General features: G+C 38.1%; 1 protein-coding gene and 1 long non-coding RNA gene across 6 annotated transcripts; one reads left to right on the top strand and one right to left on the bottom strand.

Moving 5' to 3' along the window:
* Positions 1-831: 831 nt before the first annotated feature.
* Positions 832-27,324, bottom strand: LOC133658659 (uncharacterized). 3 transcript variants are annotated; one of them, XR_009827504.1, is made up of 4 exons: positions 27,201-27,324; positions 23,286-23,363; positions 21,081-21,265; positions 832-1,962 (listed from the first exon to the last, which is right to left on the bottom strand). It is a non-coding gene; the product is annotated as an uncharacterized LOC133658659 (long non-coding RNA). The 3 variants fall into 3 exon arrangements; XR_009827505.1 differs by lacking the exon at positions 832-1,962 and adding an exon at positions 2,120-2,217; XR_009827506.1 differs by lacking the exon at positions 832-1,962 and adding an exon at positions 15,166-15,713.
* On the top strand, positions 1,449-13,110 carry cdadc1 (cytidine and dCMP deaminase domain containing 1). 3 transcript variants are annotated; one of them, XM_062060874.1, is made up of 12 exons: positions 1,449-1,593; positions 1,867-2,067; positions 2,140-2,234; positions 3,807-3,984; positions 4,124-4,400; positions 4,486-4,692; positions 5,972-6,102; positions 6,170-6,219; positions 6,319-6,488; positions 7,628-7,817; positions 7,886-7,925; positions 7,995-13,110. In XM_062060874.1, exons 2-12 carry the CDS (start codon positions 1,971-1,973, stop codon positions 8,096-8,098), a joined length of 1,539 nt encoding a protein of 512 aa, XP_061916858.1. In that variant the 5' UTR covers positions 1,449-1,593; positions 1,867-1,970; the 3' UTR covers positions 8,099-13,110. The 3 variants fall into 3 exon arrangements, with proteins under 3 accessions (XP_061916858.1, XP_061916852.1, XP_061916868.1); XM_062060868.1 differs by having other exon boundaries at positions 1,452-1,593; positions 1,862-2,067; XM_062060884.1 differs by lacking the exon at positions 1,449-1,593 and having other exon boundaries at positions 1,701-2,067.
* Positions 27,325-27,887: the final 563 nt, after the last annotated feature.

A 27,887-nucleotide genomic window follows, 5' to 3' on the forward strand; every position in this document is an offset into this window, starting at 1 on the left:
CACATTGAAGGAGTTATTTGTCAGAGAAAACTACCGTGGAGCCTTCAGGTTTGTCGTTGCTGTTTTATTATTATTATTTAAATTATTATGTATTATTATCATTGAACTTTAGCTGTCCATTTATTTTGGAGATTAAATTTAAATGGTGTTTGGATTAGATTATTGATTTTTTTTTTCTGTGGAGGGCCATTTTTTACCTGCCAAAAAAATACAATTAAACACTAAAAATAAATAAATAAGTACAACTGCAAAAAATGTACAATTAATTAATTAGTTGATGCCGAAAACCATAATTATATACCTTAAGAACACCTTTCTTCAAATATAACTTCTACATTTTTTAGCTTTTTTACAGTATACAAAATAATCTCAACAAAATAAGTGAAATTATTCCCTTATTCTCTTTTGTTACAATTGTTTAAGCAAAAGAAGTCAGATGATTGGCCCTCATTCAAATTACTTGTCGTTTTGACACAAAATTACTTAGTTGTCTTTGAATTTAACAGTAAACATGTACACATTAAACACCCAACAAAAATTATTTTGAAAATAAACAGAAGAAAACTAAAGAATATTGATCTCATTATCGACGTAGTATCGACCTGAAATGGTGCTGTCGATATTTGGATCGATTCATTGATTTATGAAGCGCAGCCATGTTTAAACTAGTTTGATTGATTGATTGAGACTTTTATTAGTAGGTTGCACAGTGAAGTACATATTCCGTACAATTGACCACTAAATGGTAACATACCCGAATAAGTTTTTCAACTTGTTTAAGTCGGGGTCCACTTAAATTGATTCATGATACAGATATATACTATCATATATACTATCATCATAATAGTCATCACACAAGATAATCACATTGAATTATTTACATTATTTACAATCAGGGGTGTGGAGGGGGGTGGGGGGGTAGGAAAGTGTGCCGCTACAAACGTTTTTATTCCATTTCCACAAGATTTATTACAAGTGAATATGCTACGATAAGTGGGTTCACAACTGAGAAATATGCGATTACTTTTCTAATTATTATTAGGCTCCCGTTTTACAAGAGGACCACTTTATTAGCTTTCTTTCAAAACCTCCGCTCCACTCCAGGTGTCACCACTTCCGCTCTTAGCGCCTTCAAAATAAGAGCTCAAGGCATATACTGTATAACAGGAACTTAACACCACAAAGAGGCAAGCCCATAAAAATAGGTTACATAAATAGCTATGGCTTTGAATTTGATTTGGATTTTTAAACGAGATGTGAAAGTCATAAAAACTAATTATAAATACAATTATTTTATAATACATACTAGTGAATTTTATTTGGATTTTAAACGATATGTGAAAATCCTAAAAAACAATTATGAATACAATTATTATTTTATAATACATGTAAAATGTATAAATCGGCACAAAAAAAAATAAATTGAATTTTCCACGCGCAAGCGATGACGTCATGGGTTATTTGCGGAAGTAGTCCGTGGCATCAACAAACACGTCTGTGTTCTCAAAAGCGAAGAACACACTATTGTTAAAAAAAACTACGGAGACGTGGAAGACCTCTTTAAAGACAATTATCGTGGCTGTGTTGACAAAGGTGAGCATAAATAAACAATGTTCAGCCGAACACTTCATCATAGCTTGTCCGACCTTCACCGCTTCAAGCTAGCAAAAATGACATGCAGCGGTTACATTTAGCTCGCATTGCTGATCCTGAATCAGTGTTTTTTGTCTACTGCGGTCAACCGTTGATGATCCGTTATTTTCCATAAATCCGCGGACAGTTTTTGACGCTTGGGTGGTCCTGCAGTCGTCTGGTCGGTATCCCTGCAGCCCTTCACTTCCTGTCCAATGTATTTTGAAAGCTTAGGTCGAGGGTTCCAAGCGGGGGGAGTCTGAGACCAAGGTGCGGTCAGTCTGGGTACTCGGAATTCCCGACTTCCGGGTACGGCTTGAAGGCAGCACGCTGATTGAATGGAAGAAAGCAGGGGAGCGAATCAGACTGATGTGGGCAAGACCAGGCCTCTTGCAAGGGACTGCAGCACCCAGACAATTAGCACAGGAGGGCAAGGTTTGGCCTGTTTCTAAACATTTATACGATCATGTTATAGTTCTAACGATACTTGTGTCTTTTGTGCTGCAGGTCATGGTCTCAGGTTGTCAAAGATAAACCTGTTCAGCTTGTTGAGTTTGTGGTTGGAGTTGTTCCCCCTGGAGCGACCTAAAGAAGATGATCAGGTGTGTGCACAAATGTTTACTACTATAGAAAGGGCCATCAGTATTTCATCAGTAAGTAATTCAAAATATAAAAAAGAAGCCACCACCGGACCAACGAAAGTTGCGAGAGCCAGCACTTTGATAAAGAAGTTGAAAAACACTATTGAATTTAGGAAAGAACTTGTAGCGAAGTACTAGGTGGCGTCCTACCTCTGCCCCAACAATTAAGTCGTCATGTTCATGTATGGACTTCATTTGTCATTCATATGCATTTCCACATTGTTTTCAGCAAATAAAACTAACTATCCATTTTCTACCGCTTTATCCCTTTCGGGGTCACGGGGGGGGGTCGCTGGAGCCTATCTCAGCTACATTCGGGCGGAAGGCGGGGTACACCCTGGACAAGTCGCCACCTCATCGCAGGGCCAACACAGATAGACAGACAACACTCACATTCACACACTAGGGCCAATTTAGTGTTGCCAATCAACCTATCCCCAGGTGCATGTCTTTGGAGGTGGGAGGAAGCCGGAGTACCCGGAGGGAACCCACGCAGTCACGGGGAGAACATGCAAACTCCACACAGAAAGATAACTATTCTCTATAACAGGCCTGGGCAATTATTTTGTCTCAGGGGCCACATTTAGAGAAAAAAATGTGTCAGGGGGCCGGTATATCTATTTTTAGGAACACTAATACAAAACCTCACAATAATGTCTGATTGAATGCTAAATTCAATCAGATTATTAATAATTATTATTATAATAATATTTATAATGATTAATAATTATTAATTATGACAGGCCGCCTGAAAAAACGTAACGGAATTTTACATTTTTCTATGAGCGATAAAACACTGAATATTGACAAAATATGAATGCCACACCCCCTTTCGATCGACATATTTTACAATCAAGTGAAACGCAACAAAAATGCAACAAACAGTGAAATATGAACGCGAAGGGTACAAAATAAACCCACCTACAATCTGATGTATCACTAAGCTTTAGAACTTTGTTGTGAAAATCTCCTTCCGCGTCTGTGGAAACGCTTCCCGCCCACACTGCTTGGTGCCTTGTCTGAGCTGCTGTGACGTAGATTACCATAGTAACTAATTAGATTACCATAGTAACTGGTATATCATCCATAAGCGCAGATTCCAACCATTGAAATACTCTGTATAGTTCAAGACTTGCGGTCATTAGAAAACATGACTGCACATCATAATGACAGCTAGTTTCCATCTTAAAGATCTAAAAAAACTATTTGGGAATGTCCGGCGGGCCAGATTGAAAAGCTTAACGGGCCGCATGTGGCCCCCGGGCCTTAATTTGCCCAGGTCTGCTCTATAAAATGTGTTTTTTGCTGTGTCCGGAAAGTCTTAATCAGATTTACATTATTTCTTGTGGGGAAAAATTGTTCCCAGCATGGCTACCACTGAGACTTTTTTGAATGTATTAGTAACAAAAACCGAGGTACCGCCTGAAAACGTGTGGCTTGAAAACTACAAAATGCCAAAACAAAGAACATTTTTGTAGCTTATTGTTGTCACCCAAAACAAAAACTTTTTCTGGGTTTTATAATCCCGTTCAGATCCGCAATGTGGGTCTTGTGGTGGTGCAGGACACCAAAGTGATGGGACTCCACTACTCTGGACATGAGCTCCACGCGGGTCAAGCCGCCATCATCCAACATGGCGCCCGTCTGGCCGACTGTCAGCTGTACTTCTCCAGGCGGCCGTGCGCCACCTGCCTGAAGATGATCATCAACGGTGGGCAGAGGAGATGAGAACGTTCTAAGCGTGTTGATTGGTTTTTCTGCGGAGTGTGTCCCTAATCAATCGTCCTCAGGTTCCCCCATCTGTTCCAGGAGTGACGGACTGACTTAATTTCTGGGGGTTCTGTTTCCAGCCGGGGTGAGTCAGATCTCCTTCTGGCCTGGAGACCCGGAGGTCAGCATGCTGAGCTGCAGCCCCCACGGTTCTCCCACCCCAGAGGAGGCCATGTTGGATGCCATGGCAACGGAGAAGCTGAAGTCCAACAGCCGCTCCCACATATGTTTGCTCCTCCAGCCTCTCGCTCCTGGCATGGCGCAGTTTGTTAGCGAGACGTCCAGAGAGTGTGACTTCATGGTGAGCGCCACTGACGACGATGATTTCAACCTGAACACTGAAGAACTCTTCTGCAGGTATTTCACCTTGTTGTGGTTTGCGCTTGCTCACGCACAAAACTACACACACAAAACTACACACACGTCTCTTGCTCTTCTGTAGGGAACAAGAAAGACACTTCCATGATTTCTCCAAACACTTCCTGATCGAGAGCGCCCATCAGCACAGAGAGATTTTGACCATGATGCATCTGGAGAACTTCTGTGTGGAACCTTACTTCTCCAACCTGAGACGCAACATGAGGGAGGTGGTGGAGGTTCTTGCCTCGGTGGCGGCCGGGGTGCCTCAGCGACACTGCGGCTTTCACCGGTTAGAAAACGCTCAACTCCTCGCCCGAATGTTACACCCTTTGATTTTCGTTCAGTCATCATTTTATTGAATTTGATATTTATTTGCATTGCGTGAATGGTCAACAACACCCAAAGTGCTAAGTAGGGCTGAGCTGTATCGCGATATAATTGTTTTAGATCAATTAAATATATATGCAACGCCTTCTCAATGTGAACGCTTCTGTGCTCAGGTCGCATTCATCCGACCAGAATGTCATCAAAAAGTGATAAGCGTCATAATTATTTGCCAAAATAGACGGTTACAAAATAAATAGTTGCCAACGGATCAGAAAACATGTGAAAACAAAATGTTTCAGGAACTCCCATGAAAGTTTTACCACTCCGGTCTCCGACTGCTGGCCCACAGACCATACTTGCCAACCCTCCCGATTTTTCCGGGAGACTCCCGAATTTCAGTGCCCCTCCCGAAAATCTCCCGGGGCAACCATTCTCCCGAATTTCTCCCGATTTTCACCCAGACAACAATATTAAGGGCGTGCCGTGATGACACTGTCTTTAGCGTCCGCTTTTTCACCATACAAACAGCGTGCCGGCCCAGTCACATGTCGTATGCGGCTTCTGCAGACACACGTAAGTGACTGCAAGACATACTTGTTCAACAGCCATACAGGTCACACTGAGGGTGGCCGTATAAACACCTTTAACACTGCTACAAATGTGCACCACACTGTGAACCCACACCAAACAAGAATGACAAACACATTTTGGTAGAACATCCGCACCGTAACACAACATAAACACAACAGAACAAATACCCAGAATCCCTTGTAGCCCTAACTCTTCCGGGCTACAATATATACCCCCGCTACCACCAAACCCCGCCCCACCCCAATCTCCCAAATTTGGAGGTCTCAAGGTTGACAAGTATGCCACAGACACGCTCTTCAAGTAAATTATCCCGTAAAACTACGAGAGTCAAAATACTTGTCCTGTTCGCAATCATTTTTGTTCAAAAAATGTTAACAGATTGCACAAAATCCTTGAAATTGCCACAAATGTGACAGTACTGAGACCGACGAGAGTTGAAGCCATGTTTACTTTAAACACGTGCGACGTCATGACCTCATGTCAGCATACGGGTCAGGTTGCATTCACATTAGAAATCACATTTTTTTTGTAATGTGAACGGCCACATTAAAAGATCGGATTCGACAAAAAAAAAATCAGAATTTTACATCCGACTTTGAAGTGTGAACGTCGCCTTATATTTGTGTGACGCTGCCACCTTTGCCACGCAGGGAACCCCCAGCTGCTGATGCATCATCATCAACATCGTCGTCATCGTCGCCACCCCCTTGCCATGAGGGCGTGTCCCAAGAAATTGCCCATCATTGCATCATCCAGGCCAGACTGTTGGCTTATAGGACAGGTCTGCTCGGAACACTTGTCCTTCACCAGTAATAGTGTATGGTCTGTAATCACCGGTATCGTTCCAGAGGACCCAAAAGTGGGCGTCGGCGCCGTGATCTGGGCTCACAGACAGTCGGTATACTCACCTGTCCTCTGTGTTACTTTTCTTGTTTGGATTTAGATCAAATAAAATATTTTTTCACATAATAAAATATATGTCCTTCTCTTGTCCCAGGCTGTCTGTAACAGACCAGGTGGCCTGTCTCTAGTGGGCTGCGGCTATAACGCTTACCCGGCGGGTTCGCAGTACGCCGAGTACCCGCTGATGGACGACAAGCAGGAGGACAAACGGCGACGCAAGTACCGATACATTATCCACGCGGAGCAGAACGCCCTCACCTTCAGGTATCTTTGGAACCGCACTGCAAAAACTGAAATCTAAGTAAGATGAAATATCTCAAATAAGGGTGATATTTGCTTATTTTCTGTCTGATAAGATAATTCTTCTTACTAAGCAGATATTATGTTAGTGTTTTACTTGTTTTAAGTGTTTTGGTACTAAATGATCTCAGTAAGATATTACAGCTTGTTGCTGAGATTTGATGACCTATGTTGAGTAAAACATGCTTGAAACTAGAATATCAAGTGTTGCAAAGCTGAGTCATCAACACTCACAAGTATAAAACTACTTTTTTAAAGTAATAATTTCTTACTTCAAGCATGAAAAAAATCATGATTTTGACACAAATGTGTCTCATAATTAAAACAGATGACAGCCAAACGGACTTTGCTGCTCTAATTTCAATGAAACAATAGAAAATACGTACTCATATAGTAGTACAGTTGGCACAGTACAGCAAACTGACAGTTAATATTTAAACATTTAACATTTCTAACAATTTTGAACAGAAATAGTTCATGCACATTCAGAGGAATTCTTCAAAATGACAATTAAAAAATGTTTTGCCGGGGGCCAGGCTGTATGTAGGCGCACTAATTGACTGAAAGAGCACACACTTGGCGCGATGATGTCATGTTATCGATGGAAAAATGCATTTTTAGAGCATATGATTTGCCTGAGCGGCTAGGAGACCCCGAGAGTAACAAGCGGTTGCCTTGTTGCCTTTCCATTAAGAACAATAAACTAGTTTTTAGTGTAAGTTTGCTGGTTTCAAGAAATGTAATGCCGAGTGCATATCATTATGTCAAGATAATGGCACTAGCATTTACTTAATTTAAGAATATTTTTCAACATATTGAGCAAAAAGGTGCCTTTTTTTTTTCTATCAAAAAAAGTGCACTTGTAATTAGTGAGAATATACTTATTTTAAGGTATTTTTGGGTTCATTGAGGTTAGCTAATTTTACTTGTTTTGGAAAGTCTTGACAAGCCAAATTTTCTTGTTCTATTGGCAGATAATTTTGCTTAGTTCAAGTAAAATACCCCTCATTTTTGTATTTTTTTTTCCTTGTTTTTGAACACTGACTTTTTTCAGCGCGTGCCGGTGCCGCCTGACGTGACTTTGACACTCGCCGTTTTTGTAGGACCCGCGATATCTACCCGGAGGAAGCCGCCATGTTGTTCGTGACAAAATGTCCCTGTGACGAGTGCGTCCCTCTGATCCGAGGCGCCGGCATCACGCACATCTACACCAACGACCACGACCGGGATCGGGACAAAGGAGACATTTCCTACCTGCGCTTCAGCAACCTGACGGGCATCCAGAAGTTCATAGTGAGCGTTCTTTCATGTTGCGGCACGTTAGTAAACAACAAGTGGAAGTAAAAAATGTTTGTTCACAGTGGCAAAGGAACACAGTCACGTCCTCCTACGTCACCGCCAGTAAGATCCGTCTTCCTATCTGTACTTGATCCCGCCTGACGCTTGCTAACGTCCATATTCTGGTTCCAGACGGCTACGCGGGCAAGCGCAGGCGGCGGGAGGAGCAGGAGAAGCAAGGCATCAAAAAGCTCCGCGACGACAGCGTGGCCGACAACTCGCCTCCTATGAGCTGAGTATCGCTTTCCCTGGAGGTCCACAAACATTTGATGTTCTTCATGCTGCTGTTGAGGACAACTCACCAAAACACACCGACCTCATCTTTACGAAGCAACTCACACATAAAAATCATGTTTAAGTTAATTATCATACTGTCAGAGGTCTTTAACAGGGGACCCCTAGAGGGTTCATGTAGGTACTGCAATTTTTGGTTGCTTATACTTTATTTTGAATATATTTTTAGATTTACCAGGCCATTCTTCCATGAGTTTAAATGTCTTTAAATACACATTAAGACACTGTAATGTAGTTTCGAAATAGAAGTGGCATGGACACTCGGGCTGTGAATCTTTGGGCACCGCGCGATTCGATTCGATTCCTGAGGATAACAATTCGATTCAGAATCGATTTTACATTCAAAATTCACACATTTTTAATGACATTGGGTGCCAGTTCTATGATTAACTACATTCCTGCATAAAATAGATAAACAGCTCTGATAAATGTTTATATTACTTAAAAGAAAACTTTTTTTAAAAATAAAATTCTACCCAAATATTTAATAAAGTCAAATACAAATAAGTTAACTTATTTTTTTCTAAAGTAAATCTGTACAGCAGATATGAATCATCTACATCAACAATATGATTTGCCTGAGTGGCTTAACAGGACAGATTATATATATATATAGGACAGATATATGTATATATTTTTTCTTTTTAAAGAATAGTTACAAATAAGAATTGTGATTCATTCAAAAATAAAAAATGTTGACACCCTTAATGGACACCATACTCAACGTATCTTGAAGTTTTAAATAAAACCATCAATAATTATAATTGCATCTATGTTAGCATTTCTGATAGCTAGTGATTAGCACGCTAGTTACCTGCTAGCAATTAGCGCACCAGTTGCCAGCTATCATTAGCCGTGCAAGCCGCCGGCTAGCATTTAGCTATCAGCCAACGATTAGTGTGCCCATTGTTAGCTAGCATTTAGTGTGTTAGTTATCATTTAGCGATTAGCCTGCCAGTTATCAGCTAGCGATTATTACGGCAGTTGTCAGCTAACGATACACTCGTCAATTGCCAGCTAGCGATTAGCGTGCCTGTTGTCAGCTACGGTTTAACGCACCAGTTGTCTTCTTGTGATTAGTGCACTAAGTGTGATTAGCTTGCTAGTTGCCAGCTAGCTATTAGTGGCATTACACTATATTATTTCAATATCTTAGTATTGCATAGTAACAATGCACATTTAGGATCAGTTTAATTTAAAATAAAATTTTATACAAGATATAAGTAAGGGGGTCCCCGCTCCATCTCTCTATTAGTTTGGTGGTTTTTGGCCTAAAAAATGTTGAAGACCTCTGTCATACGTAATACGAAATGTTTTACGACAAAGTAATTTGTTCCTCAAATTACAGAAATTCGCAATGTTTCGTTTAGTAATTACTGTAATTTCCGGACTATAAGCCGCTACTTTTTACTCACGCTATGAACCCTGCGCTCTATATAATGTTTATGGAGGTTCCTGGTTCACGAGATTCACAAGCTGCCAATAGATTTACCCTCGTCACATTAGATTAATGAAATGGCCGAACGGGTCCCGGCGGACCAATGACATTTTTCACATTAAACCACACGCGCTCACACAATCATTCAGTCAGCCATTTAGCGCGTTATGGACTCACCCTCATCACGGAAAAATGCACAAGATGCAGCCCAATAGCCAAAGACGATTGACCCGGCCATTGAAAAAATGAAACAACCGCCACACGGAACGAAAATCCACTGCAACTAACAGGCCTCATGAAGGAGGAGAGCGCTCGATGACTTTTCCGGTAGGCTCCTGTACGCTGTGTTACAGGCACTGTCTTTTGTTCAATTTGTGAATGAACACTAGTGCCTCTGTAAATATTTGTTTTAATGTCATTTGTATTTTTAATGTATTTATTATTTATTATTTTATTTACTATAGTTAATTATAAATGTTAATTTAATGTAAACTTAAACTTAAAAAAAATGGCTGTAAAACTGCTTTTTGACAATAAATGTACAAAATAAAATTTGTCCAAAAACGAGGTGGGTGCGGCTTATAATTAGGAGCGCTATATCGCCCGGAAATTACAGTAATACTGTATGATTTTCACAATGTACTGATTCTCTCAGCTGATCTTCCAATGTTAATGTGTGCTGTGATTGGCTGACGACAAGTCCAGGCTGTAGAGGATGGATGATGGAATTAAATCCCATCGAGTGATTTGCACAAAAGTGCTAAAAATAGCACTTAGAGGTTGAATGGACACTAATGGACTCCTCTTGTTTGTTGAATACCTTTAATCTGAAAAGCCTCTTCAGTTCTAAAATAGTAGGTGCACCGTTTCCCCAAAAAATACAAAACCCATAAAAATGTTATGTCATTCATGAATCCTAAATTGTCGATTCCTCTTTGGGATTTTAGAATTAAGTACTCCCTAATTTCTAAACCCAGTTCCAAATTTTGATTTTTTGACGAAACTATTGTATGATATGTTGGAGAAATTGGCCCCCATGCCAAATGTATTTTCTTTGGTAGCACACCGCGTGTCCCCGAAAATGGACGGATGGATGACCAAGACAATGTTTGTGCGATATTGACAATATAAATCATACAAACTCGGCCGACAAAAGAGCATGAACGCGTCCTCGATGCAATGTAGCGTTTTTTGCCAACGGCTAACAGTGAAAGTTACTAATCCTTGCCTTCATTGTGGCAAGTAAAGTACGTTTCTTACAAGTATCATTATCAGTGGAGAATGAGGATTAGCGAAACATGCTACATTACACACCAAAGGAGGATATGCGAACCGCTGAACTAGAGCTTTTGAATGTAAAACAGCGGTGGGCAGCAAGATACAAATATTGACTGTAACGATTTCCAAGTATAGTATCAGTATAAGGTCGATACTGCAGTGTTTTTTATTATCTCTAAATCTTCTTGGGGGAGGCTTTTTGTTATTGTTTACAAACTCATTTAAATCTGAGTTAATTCTATTTTTTCTTATGTTTAGTTTCCACACAATTGACTTTATTTTGCTCAATATATTGTATGTAATAGAAGGGAATAAAGAAATACATATTTAATTGATATTGTTACACCACCATCATGTGTTTGTTATCATTGTGATCAAAAATGTAATCATTCAATGACCTTGAAGTATGAACATTGGTATGACCAATGCTGCCCCTGAAATACTTGGTATTGGATCAGCGGCTGCTGGTCTTTAAAGTAGGGGAAGCTCATTTTCAGCTACTCTCTAAACACGACTGTGGAAGTCTCTTGCTTCCGGGTTCTTTGGACCGCCCACCACGGACATGACAGCTGCATTCAGGGTTTTGAACAGTGTTTTATTTTTCAATAAAATGTCCTTTTTGTCCATTTCAGCCATATCGACTTCTTTGCTCGCTCTTCCCCTACCTGAGCACACGAATGGTTTCTCTGCTGCTTTTCAGCAAACATCTTTTGTGTCTGTCCGTCAGTTTGCTCTGCCATCCACCAACAACTTCCCCCTCTCCTTCCCGCCTTTAACAGAGCGACAGGTGATCAGACAAACACTCACAGCTGTGCCATCTACGCACCTGCCGCTAATCTCGAGGCCGGTCCTGACACGCCCCGCTTCTCCGCAGGCCACGCCCCCCCACAACGACTACACTCTTCAACACAACAGATAAAATATATAAAGATGCTAAATTTTACAAAGCAACCGTCACTTACAGGATTGTAAAATTCTCCTTATCAACATGTAACAACAGAATGAAACTTTGACAAAATGCTATATTCCAAGATCGCCGTATCGCTCTTTTTGCTGTCAAACAAAAAGGGATTCAGCCTCAGACCATCCACTTCCAGAGACTCTTGGCGTCCGTGGGAGAGACAAAGCCGAGCATTTATCCAACGAATGTGTAGTTTGGCTGCAGTGCAACAACCCAGTCTGTGCTCCCCCATTGAAGTCAATGGACGCTCGGCTTCAACACCGTTTTAAAGAAGCTGATTTTGAACAAAAGTTGAATGCATTATAGCGCACATTTAGTCAATGAAATGTAAACACAAAAGTACATATTTGGACACTTTTTTTGGTTTGTTGTTTTAACATTTTAGAGAAGGCCCCAGAGCAGTCGCCCATGCAAAGAAAGGATCGATACCCAAATGTGTAGTATTACTCAAAACTAATGTAAAGTATCCAAATAACAGAATAATAAGTGTTTATTACATTTTAACAGAAGTGTAGATAGAAACGTGGTACAATAGAAAGTAACCAGGTATTTAGAGTAAACTACATGTGAATGCTCCAATGCTGAAGTTGAACTGAAATCCTGGAATTTTTTTTAGAATTGTTGAAGAAGAGCAAACAATTTTGAACAGGCTGAATATTTTGAAGTTGGAACAGTTTGAATCAGATGAAAATTGTAGGAGTTGTGGAACTTTGAAGAATGTCCCATTGATTTAATTGGGAATTTCTGGAAAAGCTGGAATTTTTTTGAAAATGGTAAAAAAAAAAACTTGAATGGTCTGAATGAGTTGAAATGGTTGGTGTTGGAATTTTTTCCAAATCGGTCGAGAAATGTTGAAGTAGTAACATGTTGAATTGAGAAATGGTATTACGGAAATCCTGGAATTTCGGGAAAAACTGGGATTTTTCCAGTTCAAAAAACAACTTCGTTTTTTGTCCTGATTAAGAGGAATGTTTTGACGGTGGAACGGCTGAAGTGGGTTGAAAAATGTGGGAGGAGTAGTCGCCAGAAAAAAGGGTGGAAATAGGGCTTTGGAAACTAGGAATTTGGGAAAATCCTGGAATTTTTTTGAACTTGGAAAAAGAGTAGTTAGAATTTCCAAGGTGATGGAATGTGTTGAAGGTGCAGTGTTTTGAATAGGTTGAAAAATGGCCAATTCATTTTGAATGGGGAAAATGTCCCGGGAAACCTGGAATTTGGGAATTTTTGGAATTTGTCAAGGGAAAGCCCGCGATTCCCGAATAGGCTCAACTGTTTGAGTTTGAGTTTGAGTTTGAGTTTATTTCGAACATGCAAGCATACAACATGATACATCACAATTTCCAGTTTCTCTTTTCAACATGTTCGAAAAGGAGTAGGAAGAAGCAGAGCTTATTTAATCCTACCCCTTTTCTTTACATAACAGTTGCTAAAACTTTTTGTTCACTTCCTGTTCTTAATTTATTCACAATAAACTCCATAAGTAATCACAATAAAAATAAATAAATAAATAATAGTAAGAATTTAATAATAATAATTGGTGAAGTAAGTCATATTTCATATGATGAGATAAGTAAGATTACTTTAAGAATGATTGAATGAATGGATGAAATAAATTGAGAATGTTTGTCATGGTTCTTCTTCTTTGTACTTTGTAAACACTTTAAATTTGAAGAGTTTCTTGAAGTGGATCATATTAGTACATTGTTTGATTGCTTTGCTTAATCCATTCCATAATTTAATTCCACATATTGATATACTGAAGGTCTTAAGTGTTGTACGTGCAAACAAATGTTTTAAGTTACGTTTTTCTCTAAGATTATATTTCTCCTCTTTTTTTGAGAAGAATTGTTGTATATTCTTGGGTAGCAGGTTATAGTTTGCTTTGTGCATAATTTTAGCTGTTTGCAAATTCACTATGTCGTGGAATTTCAGTATTTTTGATTCAATAAATAAAGGATTTGTATGTTCTCTATATCCAACATTATGTATTATTCTAACTGATCTTTTTTGTAACACCGTTAATGAATGAAGTGTACTTTTGTAATTATTTCCCCATATTTCTACACAGTAGCTCAGATATGGTAACACTAGTGAGCAGTATAGAATATGAAGGGATTTTTGGTCTAGAACATGTTTTGCTTTATTCATTGTTGACGTGTTTCTTGCAACTTTATGTTGTATATTTTTTACGTGAGATTTCCAGTTCAATTTATCATCAATCATTATACCTAGAAATTTGGTTTCGTTTACTCTTTCAATTTCTATTCCGTCTATTTGTATTTGTGTTTGACTTTCTCTTCTACTATTACCAAATAGCATTATTTTAGTTTTACTAAGATTCAACGATAGTCTGTTTTTGTCAAACCATCTTTTTAATTTGTTAATTTCTTCTGTTATTATTTGTATTATCTCCTGTGTGTTTTCTCCTGAACAAAACGCTGTTGTATCATCCGCAAATAATACTAACTTTAAATCTTTTGTAACTTTACAAATGTCATTTATATAGAGATTGAATAATTTAGGTCCTAGTATTGATCCCTGAGGTACACCACAGGATATATTTAGCATTGTAGACGTGTGTTCGCCTAGCTTCACGTATTGTTTCCTGTTCGTTAGATAACTTCTTATCCAGTTTAAGACTAACCCTCTGATGCCATATCGTTCTAGTTTTTTGATTAAAATATTGTGATTAATTGTGTCAAATGCTTTAGTTAGATCCATAAAAACTGCTGCCGCACATTTTTTACTATCTATTGCATTGGTAATTTCTTCTGTAATTTCAATTAAAGCCATTGAAGTTGAAACATTAGCTCTGTATCCATATTGGTTCTCTTCGAGTATTCTATTTTTATTTATGAAACTTTCTAATCTGTTATTGAACAGTTTTTCAATGATTTTAGAAAATTGTGGAAGTAGAGAAACAGGTCTATAATTTGTAAATTGATGTTTGTCTCCAGTCTTATAAATTGGTGCAACTTTAGCTATTTTCATTTTGTTTGGAAATGTACCTGTTTGAAATGATAGGTTACTAATATACATTAATGGTCCTGAGATCTCTTCAATAACCTTTTTTATCGTTTCCATATCAATTCCGTTACAATCAGTTGAAGTCTTAGATTTACATTTTTTCACGATTGTAACTATTTCCTCCTGTGTCACATTACTGAGGAACATGGAGTTGGGATTTCGCTCTATGGTATCATTATAGTCCTCAATTGGAACTGGGTCTGGAATCCTTTCTTCCAATTTTGGTCCAATATTTACAAAATAATTATTGAAGCTTTCAACTACTTCCTTTATGTTGTCATTTTTTTTATTTTCATCTAAGAAGTATTGAGGGTAGTCCCTCTTAGTTCCATTTTTAATAATGCTATTGAGGATGCCCCATGTTGCTCTCATATTATTTTTGTTCCTGTCCAATAATTCACTGTAATATTCTTTTCTACATGATCGTAGTATGTCTGTTAACTTGTTTTTATACTTTTTGTACTTAATTTCTGCCTCTATAGTTTTTTGTGCTATAAATGTTCTATATAGTGTATTCTTCTTCTTACAAGCATTTTTTAATCCTTTTGTCATCCATGGTTGATTATTCTTTCTCTGCTTGTTACTGAGTTGTATCCATGGGCAATGTTTGTCATAAAGTATTATGAACTTGTTTAAGAAATGTTCATATGCTTCATCAACCTCTTTTTCATTATACACATTGTCCCAATCTTGCTTTTGTAGTTCAATTTTGAAGGCAGTCATCCTCTTCTCTGTGCATAGTCTTCGAAATGTCCTTTTGTCTTCCATGTTCTTCTTGTAGTTTCCATCATATATTTGAAGTTGGAACGGTTTGAATCAGGTAAAAAATGTGGAAGGTAGAGCGCACCAAAATCTGGAGAAGAAGAGGAATAATAATACATTATTTTGTTTTTGTTTTATTGTGTGAATGCTTTAGAGCAGGGGTCACCAACCTTTTTGAAACCAAGAGCTACTTCTTGGGTACTGATTAATGCGAAGGGCTACCAGTTAGATACACACTTAAATAAATTGCCAGAAATAGCCAATTTGCTCAATTTACCTTTAACTCTTAATTATTATTAATAATTAATGATATTTATCTTTGTGGAAACACTGATCATCTTAATGATTTCTCACAATAAATATATATAGAAACAGATAAATATCAATATGCAACACTTTATTTTTATATTTTCTCTAAGTGCACATTTTTCAAATTGAACATTTTCAAATGCTCACTTCTAAGACAGTCTTGTGAAATCACAATATCCCATTTTAACTAGCTAGCCACTAACATTTTTTAACAAATCATGAATTACTTTGCAACATGTTTGTACAAATAATAACTCATGTAAAATACAAAAGTCAATTCTCAAATTTTTAAATAAATCATGTCACACTTTAAACTGGACACCAAATCTGTTATCTGTTTCTTTGTCAGTTAGTGGGAAGCCTGGCATTGCATGCTGTTAACTAGTGTGTTGTACTCTGGTGTGTAACTTGACACTGCAACTCTGAGTGAGTCTTGCAGATGTGCATCAGTGAGGCGTGTTCTGTGTTTGTTCTTGATGAAGTTCATGTCAGAAGAGGCTGATTCACAAAGATAAGTTGAACCAAACAGGCTTGCAACCTTCATAGCTGCTGCGCATACACCACTGTACTTTTCTGTGTCAACAAGGCACCAAAGGTTTGGTGCAGCCTGGTAGGCTTTGAGGTGGAGGTTATTTTGCAGTGTTACAATTTCAATCTCCATCTGTTCAGCATCCAGGCTGAATGTTGCACTTAACTGCTCAGCAATGCATGATATTTCCACGTTCATGAAAGGATTAGAAATGAACGACATACATGGCTCAAGCTGATCCAGGTCACAAAACCTGTTCTCAAACTCTTGCCCAACTCTGTTTATGACCTGAGAGTACTTTTCTGCAACTTTGTCAAAAGCCTCAGATTCTACAGATTTTTCTAGATTTGCCAGAATAATTTTTTTGAATTTTAAAGTTTGAAGAAATATTTCACAAATATTCTTTGTCGAAAAAACAGAAGCTAAAATGAAGAATTCACTTAAAATTGATTTATTATTCTTTACAATAAAAAAATAAAAAAATTTACTTGAACATTGATTTAAATTGTCAGGAAAGAAGAGGAAGGAATTTAAAAGGTATATTTGTTTAAAAAAATTTAAATCATTTTTAAGGTTGTATTTTTTCTCTAAAATTGTCTTTCTGAAAGTTATAAGAAGCAAAGTAAAAAAATAAATGAATTCATTTAAACAAGTGAAGACCAAGTCTTTAAAATATGTTCTTGGATTTTCAAATTCTATTTTAGTTTTGTCTCTCTTAGAATTAAAAATGTCGAGCAAAGCGAGACCAGCTTGCTAGTTGTGGGGAGGCGGGGCCGGCGGACCGACGGCGCCCGCTCCAAGATGGCGGAGAGGAGGCGTGGACGAGCGAGCGGCAAGGTGGGGCGCGCTGGGAGCTACGCCGCAATCAGCATAAGGTGCGTGGCGCGCGCAGCTGTGGACAGTGCAATCACCCTCTGGGACCGTATAAAAGGGCGAGAGACGTGAACATCAAGGGAGGAGACGGAGAAAGACGGCGGACGGGAGGAAACCATCCTCTGCTGCCACGCAAACGACGGCGACGTGCTGCTGAAAAGCAGACGGCGGACGGGAGGAAACCATTCATGTGCTCACGTGAGGGAAAAAGGCAGCTGCTGAAAAGCACGCAAAAGACTCTGATTGAAATAATAAAGAAGTCTAAACCGTCTCACGACAATGTCTTCCCTGGATGGTCCTGAGAACCCGCACGACAGTTAGGACTGTCACACTAGTAAATAAATACAATTTAAAAAATAGAGGCAGCTCACTGATAAGTGCTGCTATTTTTAGAACAGGCCAGCGGGCGACTCATCTGGTCCTTATGGGCGACCTGGTGCCCGCGGGCACTGCGTTGGTGACTCCTGGTTTAAATACAATAGGAAACATATGATTATTGTTTTGTGAGATTTTCTGTTAAAATAAAGCAAATATTGACATTGTAATTTCCTTTGTTTTGAAAAGTATCGATATACATTTTGGTACCGGTACCAAATTATTGGTATCGGGACAACCCTACAAGCTTCTTTTTCTATGCTTCTGAGCGCTGCCCAGCAGGCACAAGACATTGATACAACGTTGATTTTACATACTGCGATGAGGTGGCGACTTGTCCAGTGTGTACCCCCGCCTTCCGCCCGATTGTAGCTGAGACAGGCTCCAGCGACCCCGAAGGGAATAAGCGGTAGAAAATGGATGGATGGATGATTATACATACATGTCCTTTAAAACTGACTTCTTAAACAACGATGCAAAATAGTTGTATTTGTAAATTGAGACAACGTTGATGTCCAACGTTGTTGGTTGGGAGGTGACCACATTTCAATGGTCAAACCAACGTCACAAGCTGGCGTTGGATAAACGTCGTCAACAAGCATGTTGTTTCAACATTGTATTTGTGTTGTGGAATATTGTCTGGGAAATGAGCAAATTTCAATGGTCAAATCAACGTCAGAACCCAACATTGATTAAACTTCGTCAAAAAGCATGTTGTTTCAACGTTATGTTTGAGTTCCTCAACGTCAGGACTAGAGATGTCCGATAATATCGGACTGCCGATATTATCGGCCGATAAATGCTTTAAAATGTAATATCGGTAATTGTCCGTATCGGTTTCAAAATTATAGGTATCGGTCTCAAAAAGTAAAATGTATGACTTTTTAAAAACGCCGCTGTGTACACGGACATAGGGAGAAGTACAGAGCGCCAATAAACCTTAAAGACACTGCCTTTGCGTGCCGGCCCAGTCACATAATATCTACGGCTTTTCACACACACAATTGAATGCAAGGCATACTTGGTCAACAGCCATACAGGTCACACTGAGGGAAGCCGTATAAACAACTTTAACACTGTTACAAATATGTGCTACACTGTGAACCCACACCAAACAAGAATGACAAACACATTTCGGGAGAACATCCGCACCGTAACACAACATAAACACAACAGAACAAATACCCAGAATCCCTTGCAGCACTAACTCTTCCGGGACGCTACAATATACACCTCCCCTGCCCCCCCAACCCCGCCCACCTAAACCTCCTCAGGGAGAGCATGTCCCAAATTCCAAGCTGCTGTTTTGATGCATGTTAAAAAAAATAATGCACTTTGTGACTTCAATAATAAATATGGCAGTGCCATGTTGGCATTTTTTTCCATAACTTGAGTTGATTTATTTTGGAAAACCTTGTTACATTGTTTAATGCATCCAGCGGGGCATCACAACAAAATTAGGCATAATAATGTGTTAATTCCACGACGGTATATATCGGTATCGGTTGATATCGGAATCGGTAATTAAGAGTTGGACAATATCGCAATATCGGATATCGGCAAAAAGCCATTATCGGACATCTCTTATCAGGACCTAATTCTACCAAGTTCTCAATGTTGTTTTAATGTCTTGTGCCTGCTGGGTGGGGTGTCCGCAATGTAGCTTGTTTACCCTGCTGAGCGTGACACGGGGCCTACACTTTCGTGTTTACGAAGCCAAATGTGGGGAAAAATTGTTACAACACGTAATGTACAGAATATTGCTAAATATACTTCGGGGTAGAGAGACTCATTTCTTCAAACTGTGTGTGCACTGCAAAAAGTCAGTGTTCAAAAACAAGAAAAAAAACCACAAAAATGAGGGGCATTTTATTTGAACTAAGCAAAATTATCTGCCAATAAAACAAGAAAATTTGGCTTGTCAAGACTTTCCAAAACAAGTAAAATTAGCTGACTTTAATGAACCCAAAAATACCTTAAAATAAGTATATTCTCACTAATAACAAGTGCACTTTTCTTGGTAGAAAAAAAAAAAAGAGACCTTTTTGCTCAATATGTTGAAAAATATTCTTAAATTAAGTAAATGCTAGTGCCATTATCTTGACATAATGATATGCGCTCGGCATTACATTTCTTGAAACCAGCAAACTTATACTAAAAACTAATTTATTGTTCTTAATGGAAAGGCAACAAGGCAACCGCTTGTTACTCTCGGGGTCTCCTAGCCGCTCAGGCAAATCATATTGTCTAAAAATGCATTTTTCCATCGACAACATGACATCATTGCGCCAAGTGCGTGCTCTTTCAGTCAATTAGTGCAATAAATACAGCCCGGCCAGCGGCCAAAACATTTTTAATTGTAATTTTGAGGAATTTATCTGAATGTGCATGAACTATTTCTGTTCAAAATTGTTAGAAATGTCAAATGTTTAAATATTAACTGTCAGTTTATTGTACTGTGGCAACTGTACTACTATATGAGTATGTGTTTCCTATTGTTGCATTGAAAATAAAACAGCAAAGTCCATTTGGCTGTCATCTTTTTTAATTATGAGACACTTTTGTGTCAAAATAATGATTTTTTTTTTCATGCTTGAAATAAGAAGTTATTACTTTAAACAAGTAGTTTTATACTTGTGAGTGTTGATGACACAGCTTTGCAACAGTTGATATTCTAGTTTCAAGCATGTTTTACTCAATATAGGTCATCAAATCTCAGCAACAAGCTGTAATATCTTACTGAGATCATTTAGGACCAAAACACTTAAAACAAGTAAAACACTCTAACATAAAATCTGCTTAGTGAGAAGAATTATCTTATTAGACAGAAAATAAGCAAATATCACCCTTATTTGAGATATTCAATCTTACTTAGATTTCAGTTTTTGCAGTGTGAAAACATGATTTGGGATGAAGATGCTAACATGATTGCCTCCAGTCTCCTGCAGGTGAGGTCAACAGGCTGATGCAGGCCCAGTCCACATAATAGAGATAAAAGCGGACGTTCCAAAATGTGCTGAAACTGGTCAGAAAACAAGCCTAAAATCGCTACCGTGTCTATTTGTGAGTGATTTTACCTAGTGTAGACATTAGTTTTAGGTCTAGAACTGTGAAATAAGTGCCAATGTTGCCACCATTAGTGGGGCCATTTTTAATTGACATTATTTCAGAATTGTGTTGACATTCTGCACTTTCTTACTTTCGGACAATTTCAGGTAGTATAATATAAAATAATAGTAATGTTAATGACCAGGACGTCGATATGGTTACTTACAGATAGTAAAACGATCGACAATAATAAATAAATAACAAATAATAAAGTTGAAAAAAAATGAATTTTACTGGTCTGTTGATGACTTCAACTGTTCTCACCTTGTTGTGTATTGCTGGTCTTGCCATCCCTGTCCGGACCTGAGGACGACTTGGTGTTGTGAATGGATCAAAGATGACGCCGGTGAGGAATTCGTTGAACAAAGCTTAATTTGGTCAAACGAGCCTCGGGCTGGAACTGCAGCTTCCAGGAGAAGGATATGGGGCTGATATTACTCTCTCCTTTTCTGCCGGGAAAATTTCTCCATAAGTATCTTTTACATGACGACACTTCCTCTGTGTTGTGCTAGACTTGGGACCGGCAAATCTGGACAATGCCCAGTTGTTTGTACCAATGCGTAAACATATGTTTTGTGACCTCTCATTACGGAATCTATAGATGGTGGCTCCTATCAGACGTTGCTCGTGTGCTTTTCGATGGAATATAATATAATTTACAGATACTACAACCTGTAATCGAATCATTATGTCCACATACTGTACTTGGTTACGTGAGGGTTTACAAAGACCCATTCTGAAGCCCGCAATAGTATTCATGGTTCTGGAAAGGATTGCAAAGTATGGTAGAAGCAGTTTGCATAAACCACTAAGATAATGAATGTATGAGCAATTATCCTAGTAATCACTGCAATTTAAGAACAATGCAAGCCAATTGCTCTCATTGTTTAGGCATGTGTGGCATACACAATGCCAATATGAAGTATGACTACACAGTACTTAAAAAAGTAACCCACATCCTACTAGTTAAATGGTTTAAAAAAAGAAAGGAAAGTGCTCCATAAAAAATGTCTTTGTTGAAAAATTAAACAATAAGTTTTACAAAGTTGGAAGTCAATTTGTGTTTTTATTATGCTCTGTGATGAGGTGGCGACTTGTTCCGCCTGATTGTAGCTGAGATAGGCTCCAGCGCCCCCGCGACCCCGAAGGGAATAAGCGGTAGAAAATGGATGGATGGATGGGCTTTTTTTTTTTAAACTGCGACAGATTTTTTTTAATTGAATTTTTATTAACATCAAATTATGCTGACAATTACATCGAATAAAATTGTTGCTTCAAAACTCAAGACACTCATCCGATCAATTAAGACCGAAGCAATTGATCCTGTCTCAGAACCAGCCAATGAGGAGTTTGGTCTTAATTTACCGGAAGTGGGTCTTCAGTTTTGAAGCAACAAATATTTCTACACTGAATTTTTTTTTAGACTTAATATTTCTGCACTGAATTTTTTATAGTCACTGACAATTTAAGCTGTACATCAAGCAAGAATGGGAAATAATTCCACCTGAAAAGCTTCAAAAATTGGTCTCCCCAGTTTCCAAACGTTTACTGAGTGTTGTTAAAAGGAAAGGTCATGTAACACAGTGGTAAAAATGTCCCTGTGCCAACTTTTTTGCAATGTGTTGCTGCCTTTAAATTCTAAGTGAATGATTATTTGAAAAAAAAAAAAGTTGTTTCTCAGTTCGAACATTAAATATCTTGTCTTTGCAGTTTATTCAATTGAATATAGGTTGAAAAGGATTTACAAATCATTGTATTCTGTTTTTATTTACGATTTACACAACGTGCCAACTTCACTGGTTTGGGGTTTTGTAAATTAACAGGAACACAGCAGGCTCAAGACAATAAAAAAAAGGTTGAGAACTTGTTGAATTCGGTCCTGACGTGGACTCAAACATAACGTTGGAATAACATGCTTTTTGACAGCCTTTATTCAAAGTCAGGTTGTGACGTTGATTTGACCTTTGAAATTTGGTCATTTCCCAACCAACAACATGGATCCAACTTTAGACACCAACGTTGTCTCAATTCACAAACAACTATTTTGACATTTTGTTTCAAAGTCAGTTTTAAAGGACATATATGTAGTATCATCAATGTTGTATCAATGTCTTGTGCCTGCTGGGTGACATCTTGCCTTAGTGAAACGCGATGGTGGGAACTACTTTTTCTTCCGCCTAGGTAAGTATGTAATGGCAAGCGCTGCAGCACACGGTGCTGTTCTCAGTCGTTTCGTCTGTCATTTATTTATTTAGGAAAATTACTGGCAATTAAAATGAGTCACTCAGTATGATCAAAACAGCAGGCAACTATTATTGTAGGCTCTTTGGAGACACTACATACAGAGTTCTCCTTTGTTTCACACTGGGATTTTATGTCATTTGAAGGCGATTTTACCCGATGCATTGGGTATATTTGCACACAGTATCGGTATTGGATCGGTATCGCCGATACCAGCCTGAATCTTACCCGGTATTGGATATGAAAGAAGAGAGCGTGTTGTAATCGTCTCGCAGCGTCTGCAGGGTCGCCCTAATCACGCATCGCCTGTCACAACACATTGAAATCAAGACGCAGTCATGTCAAACATGTACCGGTACAATATAATAAATGACCAAGTACAAAAATACAACTTATACTCTATTCCAAACTTTTTCCACAAAGGGCAGCACACTGAAAAAGGAAAGCAAGCAGGGGACATTTTGATATTATTCATTTTCAAAACCAATGAAAAACAAAGTAATGTGTCATTTAAAAAAATAAAAAAATTTATAACAGTATATTAATATATACCGGTAGTTGGTTTTGTTACCTTTAGGGCTTCTCTGAAGTTTGGTCCCGGGGACCCAGAACACTTAAATCTCTGGATCAAATTCAAATATATCTGGTGATATACATTTTAAAAAAAAAATGTTTTATCCATTTTTCGTTTAAAAAAAAAAAAATGTATAAAGCAAAAACACAAAAAAAAAAAGTTTTGAAATTGAATATTTGATGTGAAGTAATTGGAGCCTTAAATAGTCAGTTTATTTATTAAACTGAAATAGCTCAATAATTCATAACAACATTGATTTTTGATTAATTATTTTTGAGCAATAAGTTAAAAAAAAAAAAAAAACACTAAAAATTCTCAGGTTAAAAAAAGGTCTAACTCATAAAAGTGTTAAAAAATGAGTCATACATTTCTTTTTTTACTTTCAACGCCTAAAACTCTAGATCAGGAGTGTCTAAACTTGTTCCCGCACACTAAAAAAATGAAAGCATGCGGGGAGCCATTTTGATATTTTTCATTTTCAAAATCAATAAAAAAATAATATAGTAATGTATCTTTTTTTTTAAATAATAAAATGAACAATATATTAATATATAGTTGTTTTTTAACTTTCGGGCTTCTCTAAAGTTTGGTCCCGGGGACCCAGAAGGGTCTTAGTCATAAAAAATGTAAAATTAAATCATATATACATTTTTTTCAACACTTAAATCTCTAGATCAAATTCAGATCTATCTGGTGATATAAAATTATTTTTTTAAATGTTTTATGCATTTTGTTGAAAAAAAAAAAAAAAAAATTTATACAGCAAAAACATTAAAAAAAAGTTTTTAAAATGGAATATTTGATATGAAGTAATTGGAGCCTTAAATAGGTCCAAAATTCATAACATTGATTTTTGATTCATTATTATGGTTGAGCAATGAGTTAAAAAACAAACAAACACCATAATCATCAGGTTAAAATAGGTTCAACTCATAAAAGTGTTAAAAATGAGTCGTACACTATTTTTTTCTTTTTTTTTTACTTTCAACGCCTGAAACAATAGATCAGGAGTGTCTAAACTTTTTCCCGCACACTGAAAAATGAAAGCACCGGGGGAGCTATTTTGATATTTTTCATTTTCAAAACCAATAAAATAAATAAAAAAATGTTTTCCCAACCTCACCTCAAGTTTGGTTCCAAAGACCCGCAATTATCTCAATCATAAAAATGTTAAAAATAAGTCATGTGAAATGTATTATTTGTATTTTTTCATGCTTAAATCTCTAGATCAACCTAAGATAAAGTAAAAAAAAAAGTGTGTTTTATGTACTATATGTTAAAGAAAGCCCTGTTTTTATAGCAAATCACAAAATATGCAATATATTTCCCCGCCAAATGTTTAAATTGGAACCTTAAATTAGTCAATAATTAATCAAAATAAATGTTATCAATTATTATTTTTGAGCAATGAACATTTAAAGGCCTACTGAAAGCCACTACTACCGACCACGCAGTCTGATAGTTTATATATTAATGATGAAATCTTAACATTGCAACACATGCCAATACGGCCGGGTTAACTTATAAAGTGCAATTCTAAATTTCCCGCCACACTTCCTGTTAAAAACGTTTTATTATGCTGACGTATGCGTGTGACGTCACGAGGACAAGGGAAGTATTCGGAGCCCGGAGAATCCTATACAACAAGCTCTGTTTTCATTTCATAATTCCACAGTATTCTGGACATCTGTGTTGGTGAATCTTTTGCAATTTGTTTAATGAACAATGGAGGCTGCAAAGAAGAACGTTGTAGGTGGGATCGATCGGTGTATTAGCGGCTGGCTGTAGCAACACAACAAGGACTTAGCAGACGCCTAGCCGATGCTAGCCGCCAAACCCACGGATGAAGTCCTTCGTCGCGCCGTCGATCGCTGGAACGCAGGTGAGCACGGCTGTTGATGGGCAGATGAGGGCTGATGAATGGGCAGATGAGGGCTGGCTGGCGTAGGTGGAGCGCTAATGTTTTTATCATAGCTCTGTGAGGTCCGGTTGCTAAGTTGCTAAATTAGCCTTAGCGTCGTTAGCAACAGCATTGTTAACCTTTACCAGGCTGAGAATTATTAACCGTGTAGTTACATGTCCATGGTTTAATAGTATTGTTGATCTTCTGTCTATCCTTCCAGTCAGGGATTTATGTATTTTGTTTCTATCTGCATTTGAGAACGATGCTATCACGTTAGCTCAGTAGCTAAGTGTGTCACCGATGTATTGTCGTGGAGATAAAAGTCACTTTGAATGTCCATTTCGCGTGCTCGACTCTCATTTTCAAGAGGATATAGTATCCGAGGTGGTTTGAAATACAAATCCGTGATCCACAATAGAAAAAGGAGAGAGTGTGGAATCCAATGAGTCAGCGTGTACCTAAGTTACGGTCAGAGCGAAAAAAGATACGTCCTGCACTGTCTCTAGTTCTTCACTCTAACGTTCCTCATCCACGAATCTTTCATCCTCGCTCAAATTAATGGGGTAATCGTCGCTCCAAATCTCTCTCGCTCCATTGTAAACAAAGGAAAATTGTGAGGAATATTACCTCCTGTGACGTCACGCTACTTCCAGTACAGGCAAGGCTTTTTTTTATCAGCGAGCAAAAGTTGCAAACTTTATCGTCGATTTTCTCTACTAAATCCTTTCAGCAAAAATATGGCAATATCGCGAAATGATCAAGTATGTCACATAGAATGGATCTGCTATTCCCGTTTAAATAAAAAAAATTCATTTCAGTAGGCCTTTAAAAAAAAAATCCCACTATAATGTTTTGGAATCTAAAAGACCCCAACTCATAAGAGTGTTAAAAATAAGTCATACATTATTATTATTTATTTTTTTTACTTTCAACGCTTAAATCTCGATATCAATTTCACAACTATCCGCCGATTTTAAGTTTTGTTTTTTTAATGAGAGGTAATTGGAGCCTTCAATTGGTCAATGATTCAGAACAATGTTGATTTTGACTCATTTTTTCAGTTTTAAAGAAAATACAGCCTGCATGGCAGCTTTGTGAACATTAGAGTCAACATTGCAACTTTTTCTCGTTACATTTCCCCCATTTACATGCACTTTTACTACACTTTATTATGTATTTTATTGAACAGTATTGTTGGAATGTGCTGGAATCATACGCATGCGCAGATTTTGGGAGTGGGGGGTTGCATTTTGGCTCAGAGCCGTGTAGAGAGAAAATGAGCAAATTGGCTTCTCAGAGGTTTCCACCATGAATTGATTTACGTGGACCCCGACTTAAACAAGTTGAAATACTTATTCGGGTGTTACCATTTAGTGGTCAATTGTACGGAATATGTACTGTACTGTGCAATCTACTAATACAAGTTTCAATCAATCAATCAAAAGAGTTGATGTCCAACATGGCGCCCTGTTGTCACGTGAGTGGCTTTTGACCAATCAGTGAGCGTATGGCCAGACGATCCCTTAAATGATTGGTCAAAACCCCTCACGTGACCACAGAAGCCATGTTGGACATAAACTCTGAAACTGAGTTGTCCATATTCTGTCTACACACGGCTCTGTTTTGGTTTAGAACAACGAAATAATCACCCTTTAATTGCACTTACCACTTTTTTTGGCGACGGAACGCTTAGGAGCTTTAGCAGCAGGCGGTTACAAGCAAACACTAACACACCATATTGTAGCAGCTGGCCACGGCTTCTAGCCAATGGCTTTGTCTTGAGGGGGCGGTACTTCCGGGACAAGGACGGGAAGTGACGTGTGGGCTAAAGAAATACATACTTGGATTGTTAGTGTTACAATACACTGTGCACATTCACGTTCTACATAGAAAGTATTTTACAAATAATAATAATGAATATAAATTAGTATCAAAACAAACCTGCTTCTGTCCGGCATGTTAGCATTCTATTCCCATCATTTGAAATGATGGGAATAGAATGCTAACATGGGTGATTTGAGTGATTGTGCACTGGTATTGGTAGTTCCGCAGTGATTGTTCTGCCACACAGTACCTCAATGCTAACCAGGGGAAATTCCACTAACGACTGTAATGTCGTTGAGACTAGACTAGATCTGACCAATCGACAGTGCATCCAGAAAGTATTCACAGTGCTTCACTTTTTCCACATTTTGTTATTATACAGACTTGTTCCATAATTCCCTCTGCCATGCGTAGTCTCCCAGTTCCTGCTGCTGAAAAACAACCCCACAGCATGATGCTGCCACCACCATGCTTCACTGTAGAGGTGGTGAGGAGCAGTGCCTGGTTTCCTCCAAACATGAAGCCTGGA

Source organism: Entelurus aequoreus, linkage group LG01 (assembly GCF_033978785.1).
Source record: "Entelurus aequoreus isolate RoL-2023_Sb linkage group LG01, RoL_Eaeq_v1.1, whole genome shotgun sequence".
Taxonomy (NCBI): Eukaryota; Metazoa; Chordata; class Actinopteri; order Syngnathiformes; family Syngnathidae; genus Entelurus; species Entelurus aequoreus.

Excerpts from the sequence above, each read along its gene's own strand:
- cdadc1 (XM_062060874.1), top strand. The coding sequence starts at position 1,971 with ATGGAAGAAAGCAGGGGAGCGAATCAGACTGATGTGGGCAAGACCAGG. Across the intron at positions 6,103-6,169 it reads ACTGTTGGCTTATAGGACAG|AGGACCCAAAAGTGGGCGTC; the intron begins GTCTGCTCGGAA and ends GTATCGTTCCAG. Across the intron at positions 7,818-7,885 it reads CGGGCATCCAGAAGTTCATA|TGGCAAAGGAACACAGTCAC; the intron begins GTGAGCGTTCTT and ends GTTTGTTCACAG.